General features: G+C 35.1%; 5 protein-coding genes across 5 annotated transcripts; 2 read left to right on the top strand and 3 right to left on the bottom strand.

Annotated features, from left to right (window-relative positions):
• The first annotated feature begins 527 nt into the window (after positions 1-527).
• LOC131938520 (CTD nuclear envelope phosphatase 1) lies at positions 528-9,645 on the top strand. Its single transcript, XM_059296577.1, has 7 exons — positions 528-731; positions 2,778-2,844; positions 3,277-3,392; positions 3,689-3,760; positions 4,107-4,223; positions 6,720-6,831; positions 7,319-9,645. Exons 1-7 carry the CDS (start codon positions 633-635, stop codon positions 7,462-7,464), a joined length of 729 nt encoding a protein of 242 aa, XP_059152560.1. The 5' UTR covers positions 528-632; the 3' UTR covers positions 7,465-9,645.
• Positions 9,646-10,556: 911 nt separating this feature from the next.
• Positions 10,557-12,524, bottom strand: LOC131938497 (cytochrome P450 2J6). The gene is made up of 3 exons (XM_059296552.1): positions 12,458-12,524; positions 12,282-12,378; positions 10,557-12,052 (listed from the first exon to the last, which is right to left on the bottom strand). The coding sequence occupies exon 3, from the start codon at positions 12,042-12,044 to the stop codon at positions 10,557-10,559; it is 1,488 nt and encodes a 495-aa protein (XP_059152535.1). The 5' UTR covers positions 12,045-12,052; positions 12,282-12,378; positions 12,458-12,524.
• A 3,962-nt stretch (positions 12,525-16,486) lies between these two features.
• Positions 16,487-19,582, top strand: LOC131938531 (cytochrome P450 2J4). The gene has a single exon (XM_059296589.1). It carries the CDS (start codon positions 16,509-16,511, stop codon positions 17,985-17,987), a length of 1,479 nt encoding a protein of 492 aa, XP_059152572.1. The 5' UTR covers positions 16,487-16,508; the 3' UTR covers positions 17,988-19,582.
• Positions 19,583-19,720: 138 nt separating this feature from the next.
• LOC131938530 (cytochrome P450 2D15-like) lies at positions 19,721-22,927 on the bottom strand. Its single transcript, XM_059296588.1, has 2 exons — positions 22,794-22,927; positions 19,721-22,052 (listed from the first exon to the last, which is right to left on the bottom strand). The coding sequence occupies exon 2, from the start codon at positions 22,037-22,039 to the stop codon at positions 20,561-20,563; it is 1,479 nt and encodes a 492-aa protein (XP_059152571.1). The 5' UTR covers positions 22,040-22,052; positions 22,794-22,927; the 3' UTR covers positions 19,721-20,560.
• A 1,707-nt stretch (positions 22,928-24,634) lies between these two features.
• On the bottom strand, positions 24,635-26,718 carry LOC131938521 (cytochrome P450 2D15-like). Its single transcript, XM_059296578.1, has one exon. It carries the CDS (start codon positions 26,711-26,713, stop codon positions 25,235-25,237), a length of 1,479 nt encoding a protein of 492 aa, XP_059152561.1. The 5' UTR covers positions 26,714-26,718; the 3' UTR covers positions 24,635-25,234.
• Between the last annotated feature and the right edge of the window lie 1,159 nt (positions 26,719-27,877).

Here is a 27,877-nt window from a genome sequence, read left to right as displayed (position 1 = left end):
CCAACTGTGATGGGTACCTAACTCACGTTAGGGAAAGTAAAGGCGGCTGGGCATAGTGATGACCACACTATCTCTTCATATGCCGAGGTTACAGAAACAAGTGAACTCTACTTCACCTGCCCCATAGACCGTCAGGTTTGAAAGGGCAACTTTACTTTAATACAGAAAATGAGGTCGCAATGTGGCCTTAGGATAAGACAATTTAAAAATTAAGAAATGTATACACAGGCGTGAAGGAATTGGGAATTGATAGAATCTGACGTGTGTGTGTGGGGGGGGGGGTAGGGGTGCTGTCCTAAAAATTGGGAGCTTTAAGACATACATAATAGTTGTATGTGTGTTCTGAGTATATACTTATACTATTACGGTCATAATAATACTGTTATTCCTGACACCGCTGAACTAAATATCGCAAATGTAATCTATTGTCATCAAGACAGCATAGAACAGTAATATCAATCTTATTATTTATCTCACCTAGCTAATTTCTTGTATTTTGATCTGGCAGCCCTGGCTACGGGAGATTGTGGGATATCAATGGCGGCGTAAATGATCTTAGTTGATCTTAGGCGCCGCTAGTGTTTAAAAACTGAACCAAACACAAATTCATTACATAAGCTCATGCAAATATAATGATAAAATATATTGTTATGGGATTACGTGGCTTCTTTGTTCTAGCGGCCAAAATATGGAGTTTTGTCTGTTATATATTCAAGCGTCAAGTGCGACAAGTAGATCTAATTTTCTAAAATTTTCTTCATGTTTGAGATTTCTAAAATAAAAAACCTGAATTTATTTTTCATCTTTTAAAATTGTAGTTCAGTTTAAGAGTTTTAGGTCAAGATCTAGATTTTAGATCTAGATTTCTCTATCCTGTAATTTTATAATCTCATGTCACTATCTGTTTAATTTACACCCTAAAAGCAGAAAAAGAAATCTACTCAGATTAGCAGTAGCACCGAGTAGCAGAAACTTCACTTGCATTTGGCGACTAGGACAGGGCTTTGGAATAGCTCAATCGAGTCAATTGTGGGCTCCCTAGACTAAATCTAGAAACCCTAGAGTCTAGCTAGTCTTGCTAGAAGTATATTGTCTCTAGATTTAGATTAAGCTGTGACTACTCAAGGGTTGGTAAAATAGAACTCCATGATGATTCCAGCATTTCTAGATCTAGTTGAATTCAGTCATCACTTAACACTTTCAAATAACAGAGCAAAATCCTGCTAACCCAAAAGTGTTCTTAAGTTCAAATCCGGGTTCAAGTATGTAGACTATCCATGAGTTCGCTGAGCTCTGGTGGGTACCTGACTCATGTTAGGAATAATAATAATATAGGTGGCTGGGCATTGTCCTGACCTCACTATCCCTTCATTTCCGAGGTTAGAGAAACAGGTGAACTCTACTTGACTTGCCCCATGGACCATCAGGTTCAAAGGGAATTTAACTTTTTACTTGAATCTCTAAACAAGATTGTGACTTGTTAATAAATAATTTATTCCTGTTTATTCATGTGAGCTTATTAAAGTAACAGAAACAGAACAAAATATAGGCCTAATCATAAAAGAAGCACTAGATCTACTTCGTGAAATATAATGTTATTCTAATCTAGTGTAGGGCCTAAATATAAAAATAATAGTGTCTATTCCCAATCGACTGGAATACACCTGAAGCATATTCTGATTATTCTGAACTGTTCCCAGTAGGAAAGACACTAAACGATTTAATATATTCTAGAGAATAGGCTAACTGAAATATTAAACATTGCAAAAATGGTAGCCTAATCTAGTGGCAGGATGGAAGCATTGCATGTTTTTTTTTAATGTTAATTTTTAAAAAATGTATAGGCCTAATGCAACAGCAAATGACAATGTCAGACAACTTTATTTTTTCTTATTTACCGCAACAATATTTAGGGCCTACAAAGAATAGGCCTAAATAAAGGTTAGGGCCTATGTGCCCTTGATCTGATTTTTTTTTTTTTTTACAATAAGCAGAGAGAAAAAGTTGAAATAGAAATATGAATTAAATTGGATTAGGGCCTATTAAATTTTATTTTTTTTATTAAAAGGATTAAAACTTAAATAAAATGGGTATGCCTTTTTATCTGATAATTCTTAATTCTAAGATGTTTCTTTGAATGACTATCGTCGAGTATGTTTTGGATGCCATTCCTACTCAACTTGTAGAAATAGGCCAAACAACTGGGAAAAGTCTGTAAGCCCATTCCCAGTAGAGTCAGGCAAAAAATAGTTAGATTAATATGCAGCTAAAAATTGTCCATTTTATTACTGCTATACATAGTCTAAAGGGTAGTCTTTTGTCTGATTCTAACCTAGCTAGACCTTTTGTTTTCATTTTTCAGTCATGTCTCTTAAGGGGTTCTAATTGAAATATTGCAAATCAACAATAAGGCCTAACATTATTCAATTTTTTAAATTGAACATACTCTATTTCCTTTTTAATTTAAAAGAGATACTCAGATTACAGATATTCATAAGGATTGCTAATGGATCTACAAATACTGATAGACACTGGGCAGTATTTATTTATAGGCCTATCTAGTTATATAAAAATTACTAAATACGGGACTATAAATAATCAATGTTATCTAACCGTGGATGATGTAACAAGTGTATAAGAAGAGCTTGCTGAGTTTCCCCTTGAACTAACAGCTTAACACTGCATGTACACAGTACATACAATTAATAATACTATCTCATAAACTAGTGACACAAGTTTAACTTTTTCTTCAATGCTATTCTTAATCTGACTTGCAGGTGATTCAACATCAAACAGTCAAGTACGATGTCATTTCTCTGTCCCCACTCTCCAAACACAGACTTAGTGAGTGATTGCAATTATACAATTAGTTAATACTTCATTAATGTATACAATTAGTTAATACTTCATTAATGAAGGTGATGACAGCTTAATTCATCTTAGTGCATAGCACTTTAAAATATCATTCATAATGTAATAATATTGTATGATACCAAATTAACACTGCTTTGTTCATTTTAGTTCTTTAAGAGTATTTTCACTGTAAAATATTATTTATAATGTGAAGTAATAATTTAACTTACTTTAAATTAAATTAAATAGTCTCATATCTAATTCGTTTACATTGTTTTATTTCTACACATTACAATCTTAAAGATAACATAATTATACTTTATGTAGTCTCACATCTATTGCTTTACTAGTTTAAGTTACGTTAATCTTTATTTGTATATCCAACACTCAATTGTAGCAAGCATTATTTACTTTAATGAGCAGGTATGATGAAAAGAAAAGTTCTAGTTCTAGACTTGGATGAAACATTGATTCACTCACACCATGATGGTGTTCTACGACAAGTGAAACCAGGAACTCCGCCAGATTTTGTTTTAAAGGTAAGTAGCTGTACACTTTTAGTATAACAAAATCAACATTTTTAAGCTTCCAGTAAAATATTCCACTTATGCTACTGTTTAAATTGTCTTACATTGAGTTCTTTCTGTTGTTAAATCTTTGTTTTTTATGTTTTCAAATTTATTTTCACATATATTTTAAAGGGTATTTTAAAAATTTCTATTCTCTTGATACATTTGTTAAAACTATTTTACTGGTTTTTTTTCCACTTTCTATTTACACAGCTTTTCTATAGATTTTTGAAGCTAAGTAGAATATCTAATGTTAATGTTTACAGGTTACTATAGATCGGCATCCAGTCAGATTCTTTGTGCATAAAAGACCACATGTTGATTTCTTCCTAGAAGTGGTAAGAACTTTTGTCAATGATCTGTCTTTAATCTCCCTACTTTTTAAAATATATTGTATACCCAAAAATTTCTATTTTCTTACTAAAAGTTATGTTCTGATAAGTTGGCTGTAAAGTTCTTTATTGTTTTACTTATTCAAATGTATCAGATTGATTTCTTTTATTCTAAAACTTTATAGCAAGCAGATTATTACTAATTTATTTTTCAAGTTGTTTCAAACTGTTTACACTTTGTATTACTTTCCTGAAGAATGCATGAATTATGCATTAGAAATAATAGCTTGTTGTATATTTATCCTTCTTACAGGTTTCACTTGCTTGAAATGTCTCTGTTTAAATCCTGTAGGTTAGTCAGTGGTATGAATTGGTTGTTTTTACTGCCAGCATGGAGATATACGGCGCCGCAGTCGCCGACAAACTAGATGGTGGTAAAAATGTACTCAGGCGGCGCTATTACAGGCAGGTCAGTGACGTCACTGGTTATATAGCTGGTTGGTTAATGCAGGGATGTGACTTTTCCGAATTTTAGCGGAAATCCGATTTTTCCGTTTCAGTTGCGATTTTCCTCCGCTGATTTAATTTTCGCCGAATTTTTCCGCCGACTTCCAATTTTTGTCGATTTTTTACAAAGTTTTAAAAATTAGGGAAAAAAAAACGGAAATGTCTTCTACGGAAAGGGCCGACATGCTCATTCCACTTATTCGTATGTAAATTTAAATCGACAACTACTGTACTAAGGTCAAACGGACACTCGAATATGCGCATTTCTTTTTTATTGGTCGATTGCGCTAGGTTTGACGGTCCTAGATCAAGATTAAATGTAGATTAAGATTCGGAATTTCGGCGGACTTTCGAATTTTTCAATGCACTCTTTTTTAGTCCAAATTTTCCGCTGATATTTTCAGTTAGCTATTAATCAAAAACACGGGAAAAGGTAATCTAAAATAATGAAACTTACATCTCTTAAGCCTGGTAATCTAGCTATCGATATAGCCTAATTTACCTATCGGTATTTTAACCCGCCTAAACCTAGAGTTTCCCTCTGCTTCTATTTTATTTCGCAATCTCAAATTAATATTGCAATCCTTGTAAAAGGTGACTATGAGGACTCGACTAATCCGCCCCACCTCGTAGCAACGGTGGCTCTTGTGACCTCACCTTGACCCCAAGTAACGTGTTCGGTACTGCTTGTGGGGGGGGGGGGGAAATGACGTCACACCCAATTTCAAATAGCTGTTCCAGCAATACGTATGCTTCGCTTCGTAGGCCTACAGATTTAAAAAAAAATACTAAACTCAACGTGACTACGACCGTGTCTTGTTTGTGGAAGAAAAAATACGTTCAGACTGTTTTTAAATTTTTAATAAGGGGTCTTCCATAAATAACGTCACATTCGTAAGATAGTGTAACGTCATATTTTTGTATTTTAAAAAAGTAATGTTAGAAACAACTGCATTTTAGCCGCTATTAGAAAACTGTTGTAAAACATTGTAATAGAAATTGAATAAAATACCCTCTGTTGGTCGACCTCAGTCAATATTTTAGAAAAAAATCGATGCTTAAAAAAAAATAATTAATTTTGATGAGGGGGGGGGGGGGGGGGGGGGAGCATTTGTTGGCTGAGGTGTAACTTCATTATAGGGGGGGGGGAGTCTGGCTTTTGTAGGAGAGAGGGGAGGTAAATATCGTCAAAAAAAACCTGGATGACCCCTAAAACTGACAATTTACATTTATTCCAAAAAAAAAACATAAATATCGATGTGGCTTGGCTATCAAAATGATTAACTTTGGTTCACACATCAGACCCTTTGTAATTTTAGCTAACCTGGTCCATTTCATTTTTCCATCACATGAACCTAAAATTTTCAAATTATAACTAATCTTAATCTAGGGTCTTTACAGTTGGAGACAAATATTTTTACCAATCCAATCTTTAAAAGAATATATATTAGGCATTAGACCCCCTATTAAAAAATTGAAAACAGGAGTACATCTAGAATCTACATAGATTAGTACAGTTTAAATTAGCTTCATGGTAAAATAAAACTTAATTGCTACTTTTGTTACATTGTAGTTTTTAAAAAGTTGTTTATAAGGTAAACATTAAATTGCAATTAGACAAGACTTTCAATGTTATTTTAGAGTAACATAAACTTCTTGTATTTAAAATATTAACTTCATTAAACAATTAATTAGTACAATAACAGTATGAAGCTGCTTACTGCGGTATGAAGCTGATTAACTGCGATAAAAAGTAGATAAAACATTGAGTTATTATCCAACATATTGAGTTATTATCCGAAGAAAATTTCCTAATTTTTTTTCCTGGTCTGGTCTCATCCCTGTTAATGGTCATTGATTTAACCGGTTATGTAAAGCTGGTTAGTGAATGGTCAGCGACTAGTTATAAAAGGCTGGTTTGTAATTGATCAATTACTTAACTGATTATGTAAGGCTGGTTGGTTAATGGTCATTGATTTAACCGGTTATGTAAAGCTGGTTAGTGAATGGTCAGTGACTAGTTATAAAAGACTGGTTTGTAATTGATCAATTACTTAACTGATTATGTAAAGCTGGTTAGTTAATGTTCAGTGACTTACCTAATTATATAAGGCTAGACAATTAACAGATTTTTGCTAAAGAAAACTCATAGTTTACGTAAAGCTGTTAAGTTAAACGCTTTTGCTACATAAAGGTACTGAGGAAAGGTCATGGTTTAGGGTTCAATATTAAATCAACTGAAATGAAGCATATCTTTTGCTTTTAGTTTGGTGCTAAATTAATTTCTGTTAGAGGTTAATTTAAAACGTTAATAGGTTTGTCGTAACAAGATTCTACGTGTATAAATAGTGTTAGAAGTTAAAGTTGTAAATTTTTCTATAAAATATTTTTTTGATTTTATTGAATAAAATATTTCTTGTTTAAAAATCTACATACACTGTTTAATTTTATTTGACAGCATTGTAATTTGGACATGGGAAGTTACACAAAAGATTTATCAGCAATTAATCCAGACCTTTCTAGCATTTTTATATTGGACAATTCACCAGTAGCTTATAGGATGTTTCCAGGTAAAGAGTGTTGTAGTTGATGGTAACATTCAATGTTTTTTTTTATTATAGTCTGTCTTGATAATTAACACTTGTCTAGCAATGGTTCAGCTGTTTGTTGTGTCTTAAATTTTCTACAATTTAGTGAACATCCAGTTTCTTGGATTGAGAAGGCTTAAGTTGTAGACTAAAAAAAATTAACAAATTTTGTTTTATGTTGACCATTAGCATGAATATTATAGATGAGTTAGGCCTGATGTTTCCATAATGTTACAGTTCTTTGCTTGTAAATAAACTCTAGAATTACTTTACAATTTCAAATAACAAGTACCATAATTTATAATTGATTATTTAAAATAATGCTTCACTTAACAATTTGTCTCCAGTTTTATAACACTATCCCATTGTATTTACAGTTATCATTTCTTTATCAGATCTCTTCCATTTTTAATATGACATCATTTTTATGCTTTTTGTCATTTAACTAACTAAAACCTTCCCCTTTCAGATAATGCTATCCCCATTAAGTCATGGTTCAGTGATGCCAGAGATACAGCCTTGCTATGTCTGCTCCCCATGTTAGATGCGCTACGTTTCTGTAACGATGTCAGATCTGTTCTGGGAAGAAACCTTCATTTAACAAGGACCTGGTAGCACCTCTCATCACTTTTCATTGGGTCACAACAGCATCCAACCTCTGTGCTGATGTATCTTCATGCCACCATTATCAGCGCTGATTTTATTTTTTTCATCTCGGCTGTCCTAGCAAAGAAATTGAGAGTGATGTGCCCCATACGTTTTAAGCAACATCTTAGGTTATTTGAGCACATTTGATGTAAATGCTACCGATTGACTGATGTATATAGATTAGTTTTAATTCTGTTACCAGAACATGGCTTTGTTCTTATTTATTTCTTATGAAACATCTGTCTTGTTCTCTTGCTAAATATATTTGTATAGAATGTCAGTGAGACACATTTATATACAGGAGATACACTGCTAGTTTTTACCAGTTATTAATTAGTACATTTTTTTACCAGTTAGAAATGGTAGTAGAAATCTAAAGACTTGAGGTTATAATTCTTTGTGTATGTTCTGCAAGTCAAACTCATTTATTCTTTTACCTTTCTGCCTTAACTCCATCTCATGTGTTATAGACATAAGCCATTCAAACATATGAAAACGACTGCAGGGAAAGTGGTGTAGTGTGAGGCCAATTGTTTATCAACTGTACATAACCTGGAGATATCCTCTGTACTGTAAACATTTTATTTTTTTTCCTATAGAGCTATTACTCGTAGGTTTTCCCCATTTTTTTTTATCTTTATCCATTTTTTTCTTCAACAATAATCTCTGTCATTTGCTTTTCGTCTGTGATTTTCTTTTAACTTTTAAAAATGTTTCCCCTATGTTGGTAGTTGATTTCACTTCTCATTCATTCATTCCTCATTAACACCTGTTTCATTAATTAAGGCTAATTATAAATTAATTCACGCATCCCGTTTGTTCATTAGTCATTCAAACGTGCCATTATTTACATGTGTTTCATTTATTAGACATTCAGATAGATAACAAATACTTACACCTTTTTTCTCCCAAACTGTCCTTATTGAAATGAAAAAAAAAAACCTTTTAAAACTTAACCATCCTAGTTAGCTGGATTAATCTTACTGTTGAATGTAGTATGTAAAAAATGTTGTCCTTGATTTGAAGCCAGATGTATGTTGAAATAGTTTAGAATTTATCTAAATGCCCATTTGTATTTAAAGTTGATAATTGCAACAAAAGCCAAATATATCTGAAGATGATAGTTGTAAGTAGCAGAAAATGAGAATCTGATGTTAGTGAACTAGAAAAGGAAGTCAGATTTATCTGAAGTTGAAAACTGAAAAACGCAAGTCAGCAGTTTATATGAAAATTCAATTGTATGATGAAAGAAAATGCAAGTGTTGCATTAGTCAGTTGGGTGATCATTAGTCAGTTGGGTGATCGAAGATGCTTAAAAAAAAATGAACTGTGTGTTTTAATGATTAGGTTCAAATAACAATTTAATTGTTGGCTTGAAATTTTGTTGTGAATGTACACAACTTGAGTGCAGATTTTGGTTACAAACTGAAATATTTTAAATTTTATAAAAAAAAATATTTTAAGCTTTCATATCAAAAGGGTAGTTACATTTTAACATGTCTTACAAATGTGATTTTTGAGATGCGCTTTGTTGATGATTTACTGATACAAATAACTTTGTTGCCAGTAAGATTGTCTTATTCTGTATTTAAATCACTTACAAAGCATAATGAAAGGTTAAGTTCTTCTTGCAATATATCATATGATTTTTTTAAAAATCCTGACATGGCCGTTTTTAGTCTTCCAAGAGGAAATAACTTTTGTTGTACTTTTTTTAAATTGTCAGGGCCATGTTATTTCCCTTGTCTTAATTTTTAAATTTAAAATGCACATCTTATGGCTATGTCACCATTGATTTTTATTATAAATGTTTATATATATTTTTATATTTTTTTTTAGAAAGCAAAAATTTTCCCTCATTACTTGAATGTTATGTTGTAAGCAAGTGATTTTTATACAGGAAAAGCTAGTTTCTCCAATTGAAAAACTGTAGAGCAAATTGTAGAAGGGGAGGTAATGTGAAGATGCTAGTTTAAAGAACATAGAAAGGAATTATTCTTGCTCTTATATCTTTATTTTAATATGTACATACATCTACATATTTTGTTCAACCAAAAAATTCTCTGTGTGTGTTGACATGATTGAATTATTGTGTATAATAAATTAATTTGTTGAAAAAAGTAAATAATAATTAATGTGAAAATTTAATGAATTTAAAAGATGTTTTTGTTTTGTTTTTTAATGTGCTGTGTTTTTGCATGTCAGTTTGTTGCTGTCTTTGTGTCTGTTTCCATTTAAAAACTATCTGGTTTATATGTACTATAGTGGCACCTAATGTTTAGGAACATATGGAAGGATAAAAACATCACCCTGCGCACACAAACTTCACATTGATGTGTTTATAGTCATGACCATATTTCTATGTGTGTGCAAATCTTATATGCCAACAACTGAATTTTAAAAGAAAATTCAATCCATGGAGATTTGTTGTTAAAGAAGTTAGCTAGGGATAACATTCAAGGACTACATTACAAATGACGCAGCACATGACAGGATCTAGATGTTGATTGGTCAGCTTGATGAACTATTGAAAACTATCAATGAACAGTGTCAGGCAAACAAAAGAAGCAGGCAAAAGAAGAAATGGGGAGACAACATCAGGGAATGGATGGGTTAGACACTGGCAGAGGCACTACGGATAACATAAGACAGTGGAATGGGGAAAGGTGGACACTAGTGTTGTCCTCACCTAGACTACGGGACAAAAAAAAACCTTGAATTGTAGTTTCTGTTTCTAACTGGTCCTAATCAATGTCAAAATTTAAGGCATGTTTGGTTTAACTTAAAAACCATAACTTCATAAAGATAATACAGAACATATATCGTAAAAATACAATGCACCGCAATCAGGTCGTAGGCTATTAAATATTTGACATTTAAACAATTTATATTTTTGAAAGCGTGCCAAACGGCAACACCATTCTGTCCATGCATTTTAAAGTGTATTCGTGGGATTAAAAAGACCCGGAGATTTCATGTTTATAGATAGTAAAGTAACGTTAGGTAGCTATTAATAGAATTTGTAGCCCGTGCATAGATACAATAAAAAATACTGACGCCTATTGTAGCTTCTGACGTCTGTCCACGCATCTGATGTCAAAAGGTGCAGGGGAAACAACCAGACCAAAAATTTCTCTAAAGGCAGGAGGGTGGTTTGGGTCAACAGGCAGGAACTCGAACCTCTGAAACATGGACGACAGGAACAAGAACAGTTCCATCTTTACTAGAGACTCTCCAAGACACTTTCTACGACCAATAGAAAACGGTATGAATTCTTCTCTCTTTATCAAATTTCCTTGTTCGTCCAGAAATCTTTCAGGTCGGAAATTCTCAGGATCTCCCCAGATTTTTTCGTCTTTGAGAACAGCGTCTAAATTTGGAATGACCTGAGCGCCTTCTGGGATAGTGAAACCTTTTAGAACCGTGTCATGCGCGCACACGTGCGTGATTCCAAACGGCACAAGGTTGCCCATTCTCTGGGCCTCCATGATGAAAGCGTTCAAATACTTGAGCTGTGGTTTATCAGACATGTTGGGCACGCGGTCTAACCCAATATATTCTTTAATCTCCTGGTAAATTTTATCCTGTATTTGTGGATTGTGTAAGACAAAATACAGACTCCACAAAATGGTACTGCTCGTGGTTTCAGTGCCGGCTACAAACAGGTTTTCAATGTTTCGAATAAGGCTGACCTCGTCTAAATATGTTGACTGTTTCAAGCGATCGTTCTTCTCTATCTCGTGGACATACTCTAAGATGTAATTGTCAAGACTATTCGGATTGTAATTTCTAGTGATTTCTTTCACCATAAAAGTGGAAAATTCTCGCAGCTCTATTGCTGTAGATACCAGCTTTTCTCCGCTACGCTTGTATTTTGGCAGATATTTTAATAAAGGAAGAAAATTGAGGCGCGAGACTCCAGAATTCAGACGAACAAACTCGTTTACCAGCACGATTAAACGTTTAAATTTAGGATCATTAAACTCAAATTTTTGTCCGAAAATAATTGAACAAATAATATTTGAAACGCTAACGTTGATTATTCCCCGGATCTTAATCGGTCTGCCATTTTCTTTCGCGATCTCATCCATAAAAGCATTAACATCTTCTGTTATCATTTCAACCAAAGAATTTTTCCCCAGTCCGAATTTTTTCAGAATTGAAAGTGAAACTGTTCTTTGTTCTTTCCAGTATTCACCAGAAGAAAGAGTTACACCTTTATCCATATGTGGTACGTTTTTAACAACAAAAGCTGTTTCTGATCTATTTGAAAAACAGTCACCGAGTTTAACAAACGCTTCCTTTATTACCTCAAAAGAATTCAAAACGACGACTGTTTCTTGCCCTAACTTTAAACTGAAGACATCGCCAAGTTTTTGAGACCATTTTTTAAACTGTTGTCTTGGGTCTCGCTCCATCAAATACAAATGGCCGACAACAGGCAGAGCTATACCAGGGGATGGCGGAAGATGTTTAGGTTTTTTAACTGCCCAATACAATGACGATGTGATGAAAACTACCACGACAAGCAAAATCGTCAAGTCCATTTTGTTTTCTGAGGAGGAAGAAAAACAAAATAAGAACTTCAACTGGTGCATTCTATTTAAAAAAAAAAAACTTTGCTAAATGCTGAAAACTATCATTAAACTGAACTATGTATTGTATTTATAATTAAACTTTATTTTTTTTTACCTACTATGTATCATTAAACTTAATTGTATGTTAAAGTTATCATGTGTTTTACCTATGTATAGAGCGCGTCATTAAGTGAAAATAAAACTTACCTTGCGAGATTGGCTACCAATGTCTCTGGTTTATCTGGCACATCCCAGTCCTTGCACTCCATTTATGCTATTTGATGCTACAGTTCTTGAACTTTGGCTAAATTTGAAACAAAAAGCCGGATTAGTTGGTGTTAATAACAAGCTTGTTGAGACTTTGTGCATTCGACCATACGTACCGTGGTTGGAATAAAATAATGTGGACAAATCCTACTGCATGGAGTAAACAGCGTCCTATTAGGTGGATTGGAAGTTTACATGCATGAGTTAACATAAAAAAGTTGAGATAGCTGCGTTGATGGCTGTTTATTCTACGCACCAGTGGTAAGCGGTAGCTTCACAAAACTGGGAAGGAGGGGGGGGGGGGGAGGCGAAGACCGCACCAGTGATACCATAAGATGACTCCAAGAAGAAAAAAAATAATAATTTAAATACAAAACATCTGCTTTGTTAGTTTATCAACGTGTAAAGTTTATACCAGTTTTTCTTCCAGAATTTTTTCTCAAAGGGCACTTGTGGCGGGCATCTCGTGACCGCAAGCTGACCATTAAATGACTGATCTTGAAACAGTAAAGGCCAGAGTTTCTTCCAAGCATCCCTTCAGGGGAGCGGAGCCCCCCCCCCCCCACCCCCGAAAAAAGTCTACCGCCTCCCCCCTCAGGACCAAATGGAATTTATATAGAAAACATTTTTACCAGTGTCCGCCCCCGGTAAATGTTGACCGCCCCCCTCCCCCCCGAAAATATGAAGTGCCCCCCCCCCCCCCCGGAGAAAAAAGTCTGGAAGAAACACTGGTAAAGGCGGACGTCAATGTTTTATTTCTGCGGTTTGGATGTGGCATTTCGAATGAAAGCTTATGAAACAGTTTCAAACAAAATAAATACTGCTTTCTCTGTTTGGATGTGGCATTTCGAATGAAAGCTTATGAAACAGTTTCAAACAAAAATAAATGCTGCTTTCTCTGTTTGGATGTGGCATTTCAAATGAAAGCTTATGAAACAGTTTAAAAAAAATATAAATGCTGCTTTCTCTGTTTGGATGTGGCATTTCGAATGACAGCTTATGAAACAGTTAAAAAAATAAATAAATGCTGCTTTCTCTGTTTGGATGTGGCATTTCGAATGACAGCTTATGAAACAGTTTAAAAATAAATAAATGCTGCTTTCTCTGTTTGGATGTGGCATTTCGAAGGACAGCTTATGAAACAGTTTAAAAATAAATAAATGCTGCTTTCTCTGTTTGGATGTGGCATTTCGAATGACAGCTTATTAAACAGTTTCAAACAAAAAGAAATATTTGTTACTTCCTCTGTTTGGAGATGCCGCTTCAAATGTCAGCTTGTGTGATATTTATAGCCTAATTAGGGAGCCAGAACTCTGTCAATGTTTGTTATTTCGGGTGTTTGGAGTTGTCGTTTTGTTTACTTGTTCATTCTAGGCGATTGCTACACTTATTTTTAATTGTCACTGCACTTTAACGCGTTCTTTTTTGTTTACAACTAGGTCACGAGAACGAACATGATATTTTGATATTCATAATGAAGCAGTCAAAGCGTGACTTCAACTAACGTTATACTAACCCAGGCATGAATTTTAGGATGTGTTGTCGCTAAAGTACAATTTAATCTTTGGTGAAAACTGGTGTTGCTTTGAGCATAGCTTTATAAAAAGCAATCTTTAAATTTATAATAAAACAAGCACAAAAACCCTTTATAAAAATAAGATTTCCAATGTACTGAAAATAGATTAAGCTTTCTATCTTTAGTAAAAGCATTAGTTTCTCATACAATCAAAAAAAAAAAAAAAAAAAAAAAAAATATATATATATATATATATATATATATATATATATATATATATATATATATATATATATATATAAGCCCCATCAACCACTTATGCATCAACTGTCAAACAAAGACAGAGTTTCTTCCAGGCATCTCTTCGGGGGACGGTGGCTCCGAAATTTATATAGAAAACATACTTTTACCAGTGCCCCCCCTCTCCCCCCGGAAATATCAAGTGCCTCCCCGGAGAAAAAAGTCTGAAAGAAACACTGAAGACAAGACAAACTTCTCAAGTCCACTTACAGATATACTTTCTAAACTACTGCGTGACTGTTAAAGGATGCTGTTCATGATAATTTCATACAGCTGTAACTAAATGTAGAAACACAGATGGTTTTTTAAATATTATTTTATCAATTAACAACACTTTTGCTTTGGTCGCGGACACCCAGCCCATGCTCCATTGAAAAAAAAAGCTGGATACTTAGGGTGTGAGAAGTTCTACGCCAGTGCATACTTATGCGCACGCGGCTACCAGCATTACAATGACAAATCAAGAATTTTTTCCCCATATTTTTAGACATGTCGATCTAATAGACAGCGTCAGTTTGCCTTGCCATGTTCGATTTAGAACCAATGTTTTCAGAATCGGCTTGTGAGGACTGACACCGATTTACAATAGTAATACTTCTTTTGACATGCATTTTCATTCAGTGAAAATGGTTTACTTATACATAATACACAAGTCTAATTTCATTTTTTTTAAAACCTGAAAATTAAAATAAAAAATAAATAAATGGTGATTCAGTGTGCTGTATAGAGTTGGAATGGCGAACCGATCTGAAAACAGAAATAAATGCCTCACACAGCAGCATTATATTAAAAGATCATTTTAGCTGCAGTTTTGCTTTATAAATATAAAAGAAATATGGAGGGGGGGGGGGGGCGCCAAATTTTAAAGTTTGTCCCCAGGCGCCGGGAAGGGTTGCTACGCCTCTGTATTAGAGTGAGTCATCCCTACATAAATGAATTTTAAACAAATGAGTAGGTAACATACGGTAATGACTTTATCGCTTGGCTTAATAGATCCAGCTCGACCTTACTTTGTGGAAAATTAATGAATAAGCAAACAAGGTTAAAAGCCGTAACAATTTAAAAAAAAAATCTTTATAAAGTAAACAAGCAGTAGCCTGTCTCTTAATCAGGCGACGACAACAAAAAAGAATAGACGCTAAGTCGACATAGACTGATGCAAATATAAAGTGAACGGGGAAAATATAATTTCAGGTCAGTGTAAGCATAATTTTTTTTTCTGGCAACATTTTATACGAATTTTTAAATAAACTTAACTGCTGTTAGATCTATATCTCAGCCAAGGATTCATGGATTAAAGAAAAAGATTTAAATTTATTATATTACTTAAATTGTCAATAGCAGATAATTAATGATTAGTGAATTTAATTGAATATTTTAACTGTGTTTTGGTTTGCCTAATTTGTTAGCACAATTTGTCGACTATGAAAGGAAAGTGTTTCGCATTTTCACTATCTTGTCAAGTATTTTTCAAATTTCTCATTTGCAATAAAAATAAGCATTTCCTTCTTCGTTCTTAATTGTAATAGTAAATACAATTAAGTGTTACGCGAGTCAACATGCTGTGTTAAGGCCCGTTGAATCCGACTTCAGTCTGCTTTTTTTTTGGACATGCTTCCACAACCGTTTTTACAGACAAGAGCAGTCTGCAAGGCAATATCAGTTCCCCTAACATGGGACGGAGTGGTCTAGTGGTAGAGAGCTGGACTGCTAACCCTTTAGTCTCGAGTTCGAATCCGGTTTCAAGTCTGATGGGTACCTAACTCACGTTAGGGAAAGTAAAGGCGGCTGGGCATAGTGCTGACCACACTATCTCTTCATATGCCGAGGTCACAGAAACAAGTGAACTCTACTTCACTTGCCCCATAGACCGTCAGGTTTGAAAGGGAAACTTTGCTTTTTTTTTTAACATGAGCCAGGTACCCATCAGAGCTGAGTCGAGTCAGGGACAACTCATAGACTCAAGTCAATTAGAACTTGAGATAGTCGGGATAACAGTCATTTACCCTGTCATCATATTAAGCCGTCCCAAATGTGAAAGATAAATGAAAAAGAATATCTCAATTGAGACATTCTAAATAATTTTTAATATTATACTTCTTATAGCCTTATAGTTTTATTTTACATCGAACAAAAAACCCTTCATTTTAATATAAGTTACGTGCAGTAAAAATTCTTAAAATGTTACTAATATGCTATTAATACTTTTTTTTTTCAAGTTTTTGTTGAAGTACGTGAATCATTTGTGTTTCAATTTGACAACTGTAAGACTAATAAAAACTGTTTTTTTTAAAATTCACGTCAATAACCAGACACAATATTTTTACAGATAATTTACGTTGCGGGAAATCATGGAGTTGACGTTTTGGTTGGCATCAGTGGTTGTAGTGATGACAACCCTCTACTGGTTGGTTAAGAAACCGAAACATCTTCCCCCATCTCCTGGTATAGCTCTGCCTATTGTCGGCCATTTGTATTTGCTGGAGCCAGACCCAAGACAGCAGTTTAAAAAATGGTCTCAAAAACTTGGCGATGTCTTCAGTTTAAAGTTAGGACAAGAAACTGTCGTCGTTTTGAATTCTTTCGATGTCATAAAGGAAGCGTTTGTTAAACTCGGTGACGCATTCTCAGACAGACCTACAAGAAGTTTTCTGGTTAGAAATGTGCCGCACATAACAAAAGGTCTGACTCAGTCGTCTGGGCATGACTGGAGAGAACAGAGAACCGTCGCTTACTCAATTCTCAAAAAATTCGGAATGGGAAAAAATATCTTAGCGGAGAAAATAGGAGAAGAAGTTGATGCTATTATAAATGAGCTAGCGAAAGAAAATGGCAGAGCCTTGAATATTCGATGGCTCATCAACATTAGCATCTCCAACATTATTTGTTCCATTATCATTGGCAAACGATTCGAATTTCATGATCCTAAAATGAAACAACTAACAACAGTGATAAACGACTTTGCTCGTTTAAATTCAGGGGTTTTAGAAGTAAATTTTCTGCCGTTTTTGCAAAATCTATCAAAATACAAGCGCACTGCAGACGAATTAATTTCCGTCTCCTTTAAACTACGGGACTTTGCTACAGTCATGGTGAATGAAATAAAAAAAACTTGCGGCACTCAATGTCTGGACAACTACATTGTAGAATACGTTCACGAGATGGAGAAAAAACACAATTCAAATGAAGAAACGCATTTAGATGAGATCAGCCTTGTTCGTAACATAGAGAATTTGTTTTTTGCAGGGACGGAGACCACCAGTACCACAATTTTATGGGGTCTTTATTTTGTCTTGCGGAACCCGGAAATCCAGAAAAAAATTTACCAAGAGATAAAAGAACAAGTGGGAACGAATCGTACCCCGAATATATCTGACAAAGCACAACTCAAGTATTTAAATGCTTTCATTATGGAGACTCAGAGAGTAGGAAGTCTGGTGCCATTTGCTCTTACTCATGTTTGTGCACAAGATACAGTTCTCAACGGTTTTACCATTCCTAAAGGCGCACAGGTCATTCCAAATTTAGACGCTGTACTCAAAGACGAGAAAATCTGGGGTGATCCGGAAAATTTCCGACCTGAGAGATTTCTGGACGAACAAGGAAATTTGATAAAGAGAGAAGAGCTCATACCGTTTTCTATTGGTCGCAGAATTTGTCTTGGGGAATCCCTGGCTAAGATGGAACTTTTCTTGTTCCTGTCGTCCATGTTTCAAAGATTCGAGTTCCTGCCTGCAGACCAAAATATTATTCCTTCTAAGAAAGATGTTTTTGGCGGAATTGTTTCACCCGAGCAATTCGACATTAGGTGCGTCGAGAGACGCCACTAGCTACTAAATTGTAGTCAATACCAGATGAAGATAAGTCCGAGCGAGATGGCATTAGCTAATACTAGTTTAATTGACCACATCTGCATTATATTCAAGAAATTATACTCAGTAGCCTATTTTAAAAAATGCATCGTTATTGATTTTATGTTTCTATTAATTTTGCTTAACTGTATTATCTATTTAAAAAATAATTATCATTTTTGTAACCTGAATGAAATTTAGGTTTTGTCCTTTGGATACAAATATTTTTCTAATAAAATAATAACCAAATACAAATAATGTGGTATATTAATGAACTCTTGTAATGGTCGACAGCTCTATTTTTTATTGCTTCGAAAGTAAGAGAGGTGTAAAGTGTAAAACGTTGCTACATCGGCATATCGAGGAAAAGTGAGGTCAGCACAATGCCCACAATGTCCACCTAATTCTTGATCCATCTAATTCTTGATCCATCTAATTCTTGGTCCACCTAATTCTTTGTATATTTAATTCTTTGTATATCTAATTCTATGGGACGTTGTAGTCTAGCGGTAGAGCACTGGATTACTAACCCGTAAGTCTCGAGTTTGAATTCGGGTACAAGTCAGTAGAACGTCCCTGAGTCCACCCAACTCTGATGGGTACAAAACTCACACCGTCAGGTTTGAAAAGGGAACCTACTTTTTTTAAATATTTAATTCTTGGTTCATCTAATTCTTGGTTCATCTAATTCTTGGTCCATCTAAATCTTTGTTCATTTAATTCTTGGTCCATCTAAATCTTGGTCCATCTAATTCTTGGTCCATCTAATTCTTGGTCCATCTAATTCTTGGTCCATCTAATTCTTGGTCCATCTAAATCTTTGTTCATCTAATTCTTGGTCCATCAAAATCTTTGTATATTTAATTCTTGGTTCATTTAATTCTTAGTCGACCTAATTCTTCATCGCTTATTAAACGTTTTCTATCTGGTTTCTGATATTTTATAGCTGCTGGCTCGTAGGCAAATACAAAACTTTACAAGAAAGTGAAGTGACTATACTGTGATGTGTATGATATATTAGGCAAGTTTACCCTGTGGTACTACTGAGATAGAAATAGCTGGCACAAAAGTTCCATGTTTTTCTAAGTCTCATCAAAAACTGTATCCGCTGTGCCTCATTCAGAATAATAATAATAAAAAAACAACTCACACTCAAAATTACAATAAATAAAGAAATAATAAGTTTTTTCTTACACTTTACACAACATAAACATTGTTTTCTTTCCCATGATACGTCCACGTCTACGTACGAGCAAATCTGATAGCAGTAGTGGAGGTCTTTATCAGTTAGTGTCCAGTCCATCTCTTTTTCAGATTAAGTTGATAACTAATCTACCGTGCTACTCCAAATAGCTCTCCCTTTTTTTTAATATTACATATAAGAACTAATTGTTTTAATGTGCTTTGTAGTAAAAATATAGGGAAGATATCATGTAGGTATTATCAAACGTAGGTTTTATATTGCATGTAACTACGAATTCTTTCTTAATTTATGAGCACTTGGGTTTTCATCTTTACTCAAATGCAATTCTTGTTTCTTAAGTAATATTTTTATCAAAGTTCTGTTAGTTTTTCAGTGCTTCTTCTTTATTGTATTAACGATTAAAATTGCATTTTTGCAAAAAGAACAATGTTTTGTTTCAACGTATTTGTTATACTTAATAAATATGTAATTTATAAATAAACACTACTACAACATTAAAAACAATACCTAAATTAAGCAAAATCTAACATTGTAAAATGAAGGTTACAATCCAAGAATACATTCTTTCATTTGAAATTCAAGCCGTAAACGTTGTTATTCAAATTAAACACAAAATTTTGCGGCATGCAAAGTATCAGCAACAAGGAAAGTGTTGTTTTTGACATAGATAGGTCACGACATACATAGAGTTTTTGACATAGATAGGTCACGACATACATAGGGTTTTTGACATAGATAGGTCACGTCATACATAGGGTTTTCGACATATATAGGTCGCAACATACATAGAGTTTTCGACATAGATAGGTCGCGACATACATAGAGTCTGCGACATAGATATATCACGACATAAATGAGTAAAGAGATAGACGGGTACCGACATACATAAATCACGCCATAGATAGCTAACGACAAAAATAGGTAATAAAATAGATAGACCACAACATAGACAGGTCATGAAAAAGATAGGTCATAACAAAGAAAGATTTTTACATAGATAGATCATGACATTGTAGATCACGACATAGATAGGTCACAACATAGATATGCCTCGACATAGATAGGTCAGAACATTACAGGTCTCGACATAGTTAGGTAACGACATAAATAGGTCAGGACATAGATGGGTCACAACCCAGATGGAACATGACATTAATGGATCTGATATATAAAGGTTCCGACAATAATTTGTTCTCTTTGGCAATCTTCTCGTAACAGAAGATTGAAAAAAATACAATGAAAAAAAGTACGAGATAACTGGGTTTGAAAAGAAAAGGAAACAGAATGGAATGTTCTGTTTAGTAGTGTGTTTAAACAGTGGTTTGGGACCAAATATTAGCCTTTACTGCTACTGTAGTCTTTTAACGCATTTAATGTCAAAAGGTGCAAGAGAAACAACACCACCAAAAATTTCAATCTTGGAAATAGATTGATTAGGTTTATCAGACAGGAACTCGAACCTCTCAAACATGGAGGACAGGAACAAGAAAAGTTCCATCTTAGCCAGGGATTCCCCAAGACAAATTCTGCGACCGATAGAAAAAGGTATGAGTTCTTCTCTCTTTATCAAATTTCCTTGCTCGTCCAGAAATCTTTCAGGTCGAAAATTCTCAGGATCACCCCAGATTATCTCGTCGTGAAGAACAGCATATAAATTTGGAATGACCTGAGCGTCTTTGGGAATGGTAAAACCGTTAAGAACAGTGTCTTGAGAGCAGACATGAGTAACGCTAAACGGAATTGTGCTTGAAAATCTCAGAGTCTCCATGATAAAAGCGTTCAAATACTTAAGCTGTGGTTTATCAGACATGGTGGGTGCTCGGCCTAACCCAACATATTCCTTGATCTCCTGGTAAATTTTATTCTGCGTCTCCGGGTGGAGTAAGACAAAATACAAAGCCCACAATATTGTGGTGCTGGTGGTCTCCGTCCCTGCAAGAAACAGATTGTCAATGTGTCGAACTAGACTAATCTCGTTTAAATACGTCGGCTGGTTTAACTGGCGTTTCTTCTCCATCTCATGGACATAGGCTACTATGTAATTGTCCAGATTATTCGGGTCGTAGCTCTTCCTTATTTCTTCAACAATCGACTTTGAGAATTCTCGAATCTCAGTAGCAATAGAGACCAATTGTTGACCCGTCGTTCTGTATTTGGGCAGGTATTTTAAAAACGGAAGAAAGTTGAGCTGTATGACGCCAGAATTTAAACGCACTAAGTCGTTGAGCAACTCTGTCAGATGGTTATGCTTAGGATCGTCATAATCGAATCGTCTTCCGAAAATGATGGACGAAATTATATTACAAACACTAATATTCAGAAGTCCCCGGATCCGAATTGGTTTGCCATTTTCATTTGCAAGGTTTTTCAATAAAATTCTGATCTCTTCTGCTATTGTTTCCGACAAGATATTTTTCCCCAAGCCAAATTTTCTAAGAATTGAAAGCGAGGTAGTTCGTTGCTCTTTCCAGTCTGAACCAGATGCCAAGAGTATTCCATTCGTAATGTGAGGCACATTTCTAGCCATAAATGATCTAGTCGATCGATCAGATAAGGAATCCCCGTGTTTGACTAGAGCCTCCTTTATGACCTCAAAAGAATTCAAAACGACGACAGTTTCTTGTCCTAACTTTAAACTGAAGATAGCGCCAAGTTTTTGAGACCATTTTTTAAACTGCTGTCTTGGGTCTCGCTCCATCAGATACAAATGGCCGACAATAGGCAGAGCTATACCAGGAGATGGTGGAAGATTGTTCGGTTTCCTCATCAACCAGTAGAAGATAGTCGTTACTACAACAGCTAGGGCCAACAATGAAGTCACTTCCATGATTTTGCGCAAACTGAAATGTAAAAAAAAAATATTTTTAAAAAATTATTTTTTCGTAAAAATCTAAAATAAATAGGTAATTGAAAACAGTCTTTATGAATTGTCAATGTACAGAATAGCATAGAACAAAATCATGACATGTTGTACGCTGATGCAGAAAATTGTGATATAAATGGAGAATATTACCAGGTATAAAAGGGAAAAAAACCCACGGTAAATTAATTAAAAAAAAAATGAAAAGCTTGAGGCATCAATTGCTGACAGAATGCTAAAATAATAATGTACCATTTACATCATTATGCATGTAAGCTGGAATTGAATATTCACCAACCTTAGTTCTTTAGAACTGTCTGTCATATTTCCCAATCTATTCATAACTCAGAATCTAAACATCTCAGATTTAATCAATAAATTGTTTGGACCCGAATCCAATCTTAATCCAAATCTATATCCTACTCCTGCTCCTGCTCCTACTCTTATTCGTACTCCTAACCCTAATCCTAATCCTCGTCCTAGCACCTACCCTAACCCTCACCCTCGCCCTATCCCTAACCCTAACACTAACAATAGTTTAAACCTGATCTTCTGTGATGTCTGACGTACTCCTGCTAAACAAAAGCTACATATATTTCGCCGCTTGAGGAAATAAGCACTTTTAACACTACATATATATATATATATATATATATATATATATATATATATATATATATATATATATATATATACACACACATTATTATAATAGAATTACCTGAAAAGAGAAATTTTAAATTTTAAATATATTTGGCACTGAATTCTCCAGCTGAACTGTCTGTAGGAAAATATATCGCTGATCTGTGGGCTGTCTGGCTCAAGAGTTTTCACGGTCTGCGTGTAGAGATGTTGGAGCTTTATTTTCTTTTATACCTGAGAGTAATTGTTGCGAATCTAAAAACCCATTGTGTTGCGGACTCCAAGTTAACAGTGAAGTGTTATTGTTATTGTAATATTGGGAATGAAGCCATGACCTAGTTTGTGATGTTTGTCAGTGGTGTCCAATTACCCGTGCGTCTTTAAATTAAAAAACAACAACAAAAAAAAAAACAAAAACAACAGCAAAAAAAAAAAAACAACAAAAAACAAAAACAACTCACGACGCTTCCCCAGTCCCTATCATCGCATTAGATCTAACCAAATGTTTTTATTTTTTAGTGTAACAATAACCCTAAATGTGAAAGGTAAAGTCCGTGGGCGAATAGTTAAGTAACAATGATGAAAGACAACGACAATGATGTGATATGTTAACTGATACATTGGAAACCGCATTTCAAACTCGATCTCTGGAGGTGTATTGTGTTCATTTTTAATATATAAGCATTTACTTTAGCTGTATTAAGAGGCGTAGCAACCCATTCCGGCGCCCGGGGCGAAATATCTATTGTGTGCCCCTCTCACATTTATATTATATTTATTCCTGATAGTGTCCATCCCCCCCCCTCAACCCAGTTGAAAAGATTAAAGGGCGCTTTTTACAGTTATTCGTTTTGCTTTGGTGCCACACTTTGACTGTGTAGAACTTAATAATTCAGCTTAAAATTAGCTCTTAATTTTTTTTTCAACCCCCCCCTTTTGGCGCCCCCGTAAGATTGGCGACAGTTCCATCCGCCCTCCCATAGCTACGCCACTTGCTATATTTATTTTATTTACAACACTGTCAATGTAAAACGATGTAGTGACTCCACTGTAATTCGTCCGCGCCTCCAAAGTTTGGAAACCACTGCTGTAATGCAAGATGGTGTTTGCACCATATAAGAATATATCCCGCGTGCTGGAAACAACGAGACTTGGCTGAACTTTTTCGTTTGTTTGCCGCAACTATCAGGCTAAAAAGGTAAACGGATTGTGTTCAAGGAAAGGTTGTTGAAGCATACCTCGATTGTCTTCACCTTAAGCTCACCCCTTCCGACACTAAAATTAAGAGCGAAGAAGAAGACGGTATCGAAGCAAATCAACGTTTTCGTCTACGTCTACGTCTTTTAATATTTATGTATGTCTATGTAAGTCAGTAATGTCCATTTATATAAAGCGTAAACAGTTACAAAAGACGAAAATGAAATAGGAAGAAAACCAGATTAAAATAATCACAAAGGGATGCAATCCTCTTTATTTTGACGCCTGTTTCGTTCTTGACTTATTCTTAACTATCGCAACCAATCAATATTTCTCTCTCCTTTTGTTATGGAATATAGAAGTAAGTAAAATTCCCTTCCTAGCCTGATGGTCAATGGGGCAAGTGAAGTAGGGTTCACCTGTTTCTATGCCCAGGCGCCTTTTCTTTTCCTAATGAGAGTTGGATACCCTTAAGAGCTGGGTGGACTCAAGGACGTCCTACGGACATGAACCGAGATTCGAACTCGGGTTAGCAGTCGTATGCTTTACATTCCGATAACCCCGTCCCATAATGATCATACTAATCTTAAAATTAATTATGATGAGTGATTTAATATCTAATTAGATCAAACATTAGATATTCTTGCCTTGTTGTAGAATAAGAATTGATCTGGAGTTTGTGTGTAAATTAATGCTGATTAATTTCTATGTTTATTAATTTCTAATTACATGTTTGTTTAGTTATTAGTATTTTATTTTCATTGGTAATTAATTTATAGAACAACAGTGACTTAGGACAAAAGATCCGATTACAAATTCTTGATGCCGGCATAAAATAATTCAATTATATAAAAAATAAAGCTGTTTGATTGAGTTAAACACAGTCATGAAAAAGTCCGTGAAATGATCACTAATGTGATTGGTCCATTTGAGAGTCTACTGAGTAGTCAACAAATGAATGCTTAGATGTTATGAGCATGTCTTCGAAACAACAGCCTTTCCAAAACAATAATAAAGAGCACTGTGCCCGGAGGGAGAAGGGGAAGGCAAAGACGGCACTCTATAGATGACATCAAGGATTGGACATGGTTGCACGTCTCAGAACTAATTAGAGTGGCAAATGACCGAGATGGATGGAAGATAATTATAAAGTCAATTGCGGTGCCCCAACGACTCCCAATAAGGGTTAATGATGACGATGATAAACACATCAACACTTATCTAGTTACAATATTAAGATATTTTAAAGTAACACTGAATACTTTAAAAAAAATTGGTTAAACAGTTTTTAAATAAAATGTGCTGTTAGATAAGCTGATGGTGCTACTGCAGTCTTGTGACGCATCTAACGTCAAACGGAGCAGGAGAAACAGCTCCACCAAAGACGTCCTTCCGGGAGAGGCAGTGATTTGGGTCAGCAGGCAGGAACTCGAACCTCTGAAACATGGACGACAGGAACAAGAAAAGTTCCATCTTAGCCAGGGATTCCCCAAGACAAATTCTGCGACCGATAGAAAAAGGTATGAGCTCTTCTCTCTTTATCAAATTACCCTGCTCGTCCAGAAATCTTTCAGGTCGGAAATTCTCAGGATCTCCCCAGATTTTCTTGTCTTTTAGAACTGCGTCTAAATTTGGAATGACCTGAGCGCCTTCTGGGATAGTGAAACCGTTGAGGACTGTGTCTTGTGCGCAGACATGGATGACACTAAACGGAACCAGGCTGGAGAGTCTCTGTGTCTCCATGATAAAAGCGTTCAAATACTTGAGCTGTGGTTTATCCGACATGGTGGGCGCTCGGCCTAACCCAACATATTCCTTAATCTCCTGGTAAATTTTATTCTGCGTGTCCGGGTGGAGTAAGACAAAATACAAAGCCCACAATATTGTGGTGCTGGTGGTCTCCGTCCCTGCAAGAAACAGATTGTCAATGTGTCGAACTAGACTAATCTCGTTTAAATACGTCGGCTGGTTTAACTGGCGTTTCTTCTCCATCTCATGGACATACGCTACTATGTAATTGTCCAGATTATTCGGGTCGTATTTCTTCTTGATTTCTCTCACCATTGACTCTGAGAATGCTCGGAGCTCGTTACCAATGGAAATCAATTTTTTCCCCAGCGTCTTGTAGTTGGGTAGATATGTTAGAAACGGTAGAAAGTTGAGTCGCATGACGCCAGAGTTTAGACGCACTGAGTCATTGAGCAGTGCAGTGAGATAGTTAAATTTAGGATCATCGAAATCAAATCGTCGTCCAAAAATAATAGAGCAAATTATATTAGACACACTTATATTCAGAAGTCCCCGAATTTGAATGGGTTTGCCATTTTCGCTTGCAAGTTTTTTCAACAAAATTTTAATTTCTTCGGCTATTTTTTCTGCCAAGATATTTTTCCCCAAGCCAAATTTTCTCAGAATTGAAAGCGAGACGGTTCTTTGCTCTTTCCAATCTGTTCCGGATGAAAAAATTATGCCCTTTGAAACGTGAGGCACATTTCTAGCTACAAATGATCTAGTCGATCGATCAGATAACGAATCTCCGTGTTTGACTAGAGCCTCCTTTATGACCTCAAAAGAATTCAAAACGACGACTGTTTCTTGTCCTAACTTTAAACTGAAGACATCGCCAAGTTTTTGAGACCATTTTTTGAACTGCTGTCTTGGATCTCGCTCTATCAAATACAAATGGCCGACAATAGGCAGAGCTATACCAGGAGATGGTGGAAGATTGTTCGGCTTCTTAATCAACCAGTAGAGGATAGACGTTACCACAACAGCTAGGGCCAACAATGACGTCACTTCCATGATTTTACAGAAGCTGAAATTAGGAAAAAAATTTATATAAGAAATTATAAACAATTATGTTTTAAATATTGCTTTCATAGAAAAGCGTAACGTGGAATATGCTTAAGTCGAAAATATTTTTTTTTGGCACATTGTACTTTCGATTAGTCACAATTTTAATTAAAATATAATACGAAAAGTTTATTTAAGAACTCATTCACCAAAAGCTGTTCGTAGTGCAGAAAAAACAATGGCGCTAAAAGCCACTCCCGTTTAAATAATTTTTTCCCCGTCACAACTGTCTTTACTTAATCCTTGCAAGTCCCATAGATGCAAAAGATGCAAAGGCTACAACGAAACCTATCCACCAACAAATATTTTTGGCAGCTCTCTTTAGTTGAGCCTTTGCATATACCTGTCATACACATCTACCTGTCCTACACATCTACCTGTCCTACACATCTACCTGTCCCACACATCAACCTGTTCTACACACCTAACTGTACTACACATCTACCTGTCCTACACATCTACCTGTTCTACACATATTTAAAGAACATATTTTAATGTTTTTTTTATTCTACCCAGACTTTGCTAAACCGCAGTTTATGTTAACATAATTTACAGTTTACAAGACATGTTGTAAAAACAAAATTTAGAATTTCACGAGGTCATTTGGTTATAAAATACTGATTAACTCGTTTAAGGAATAGTTATATTTTCGAAAGAAGGAGCGAAGATGTGTATAAACATTGTTGTGTTATTTAAAATATTTGCATAATGTCATCGATGTATTGCAAATGCCTAAATAATACTTTATAAAATTTAATTTACAAAAACATATTCGAAAAATGTAATAGCTAAGTCTAAAACTTACCAGTATTGAAAAAAAAACTATTACAACGTTTGTTAGCTTCGGGCGGCTTCGCCTGTTTGTGATCCTGATTATGCTTCGCTGTTCTTTTCTACCAGACAGAATCTGTTACAGATATTGACCTTGGCATGCAGCTAACTAGATGTCATGCCGACCGTAAGAAAATGATTGTGTTTTTATAATGTTATTGAGATCGTGGCCTGGTTTATGCTTTACGACTAGACAATGTCAGTAGAAGTTCCCAGACAGCAGTAGTGACACAATACAGTGTTATGGATGAATTCTCCTTTCGTCTGTCGCCTAATGCTGCC

Source organism: Physella acuta, unplaced genomic scaffold, assembly GCF_028476545.2.
Source record: "Physella acuta isolate Inbredline_101_S28 unplaced genomic scaffold, ASM2847654v3 ptg000246l, whole genome shotgun sequence".
Classification (NCBI taxonomy): Eukaryota; Metazoa; Mollusca; class Gastropoda; family Physidae; genus Physella; species Physella acuta.
This window is presented reverse-complemented; position numbering and strand designations above follow the sequence as displayed.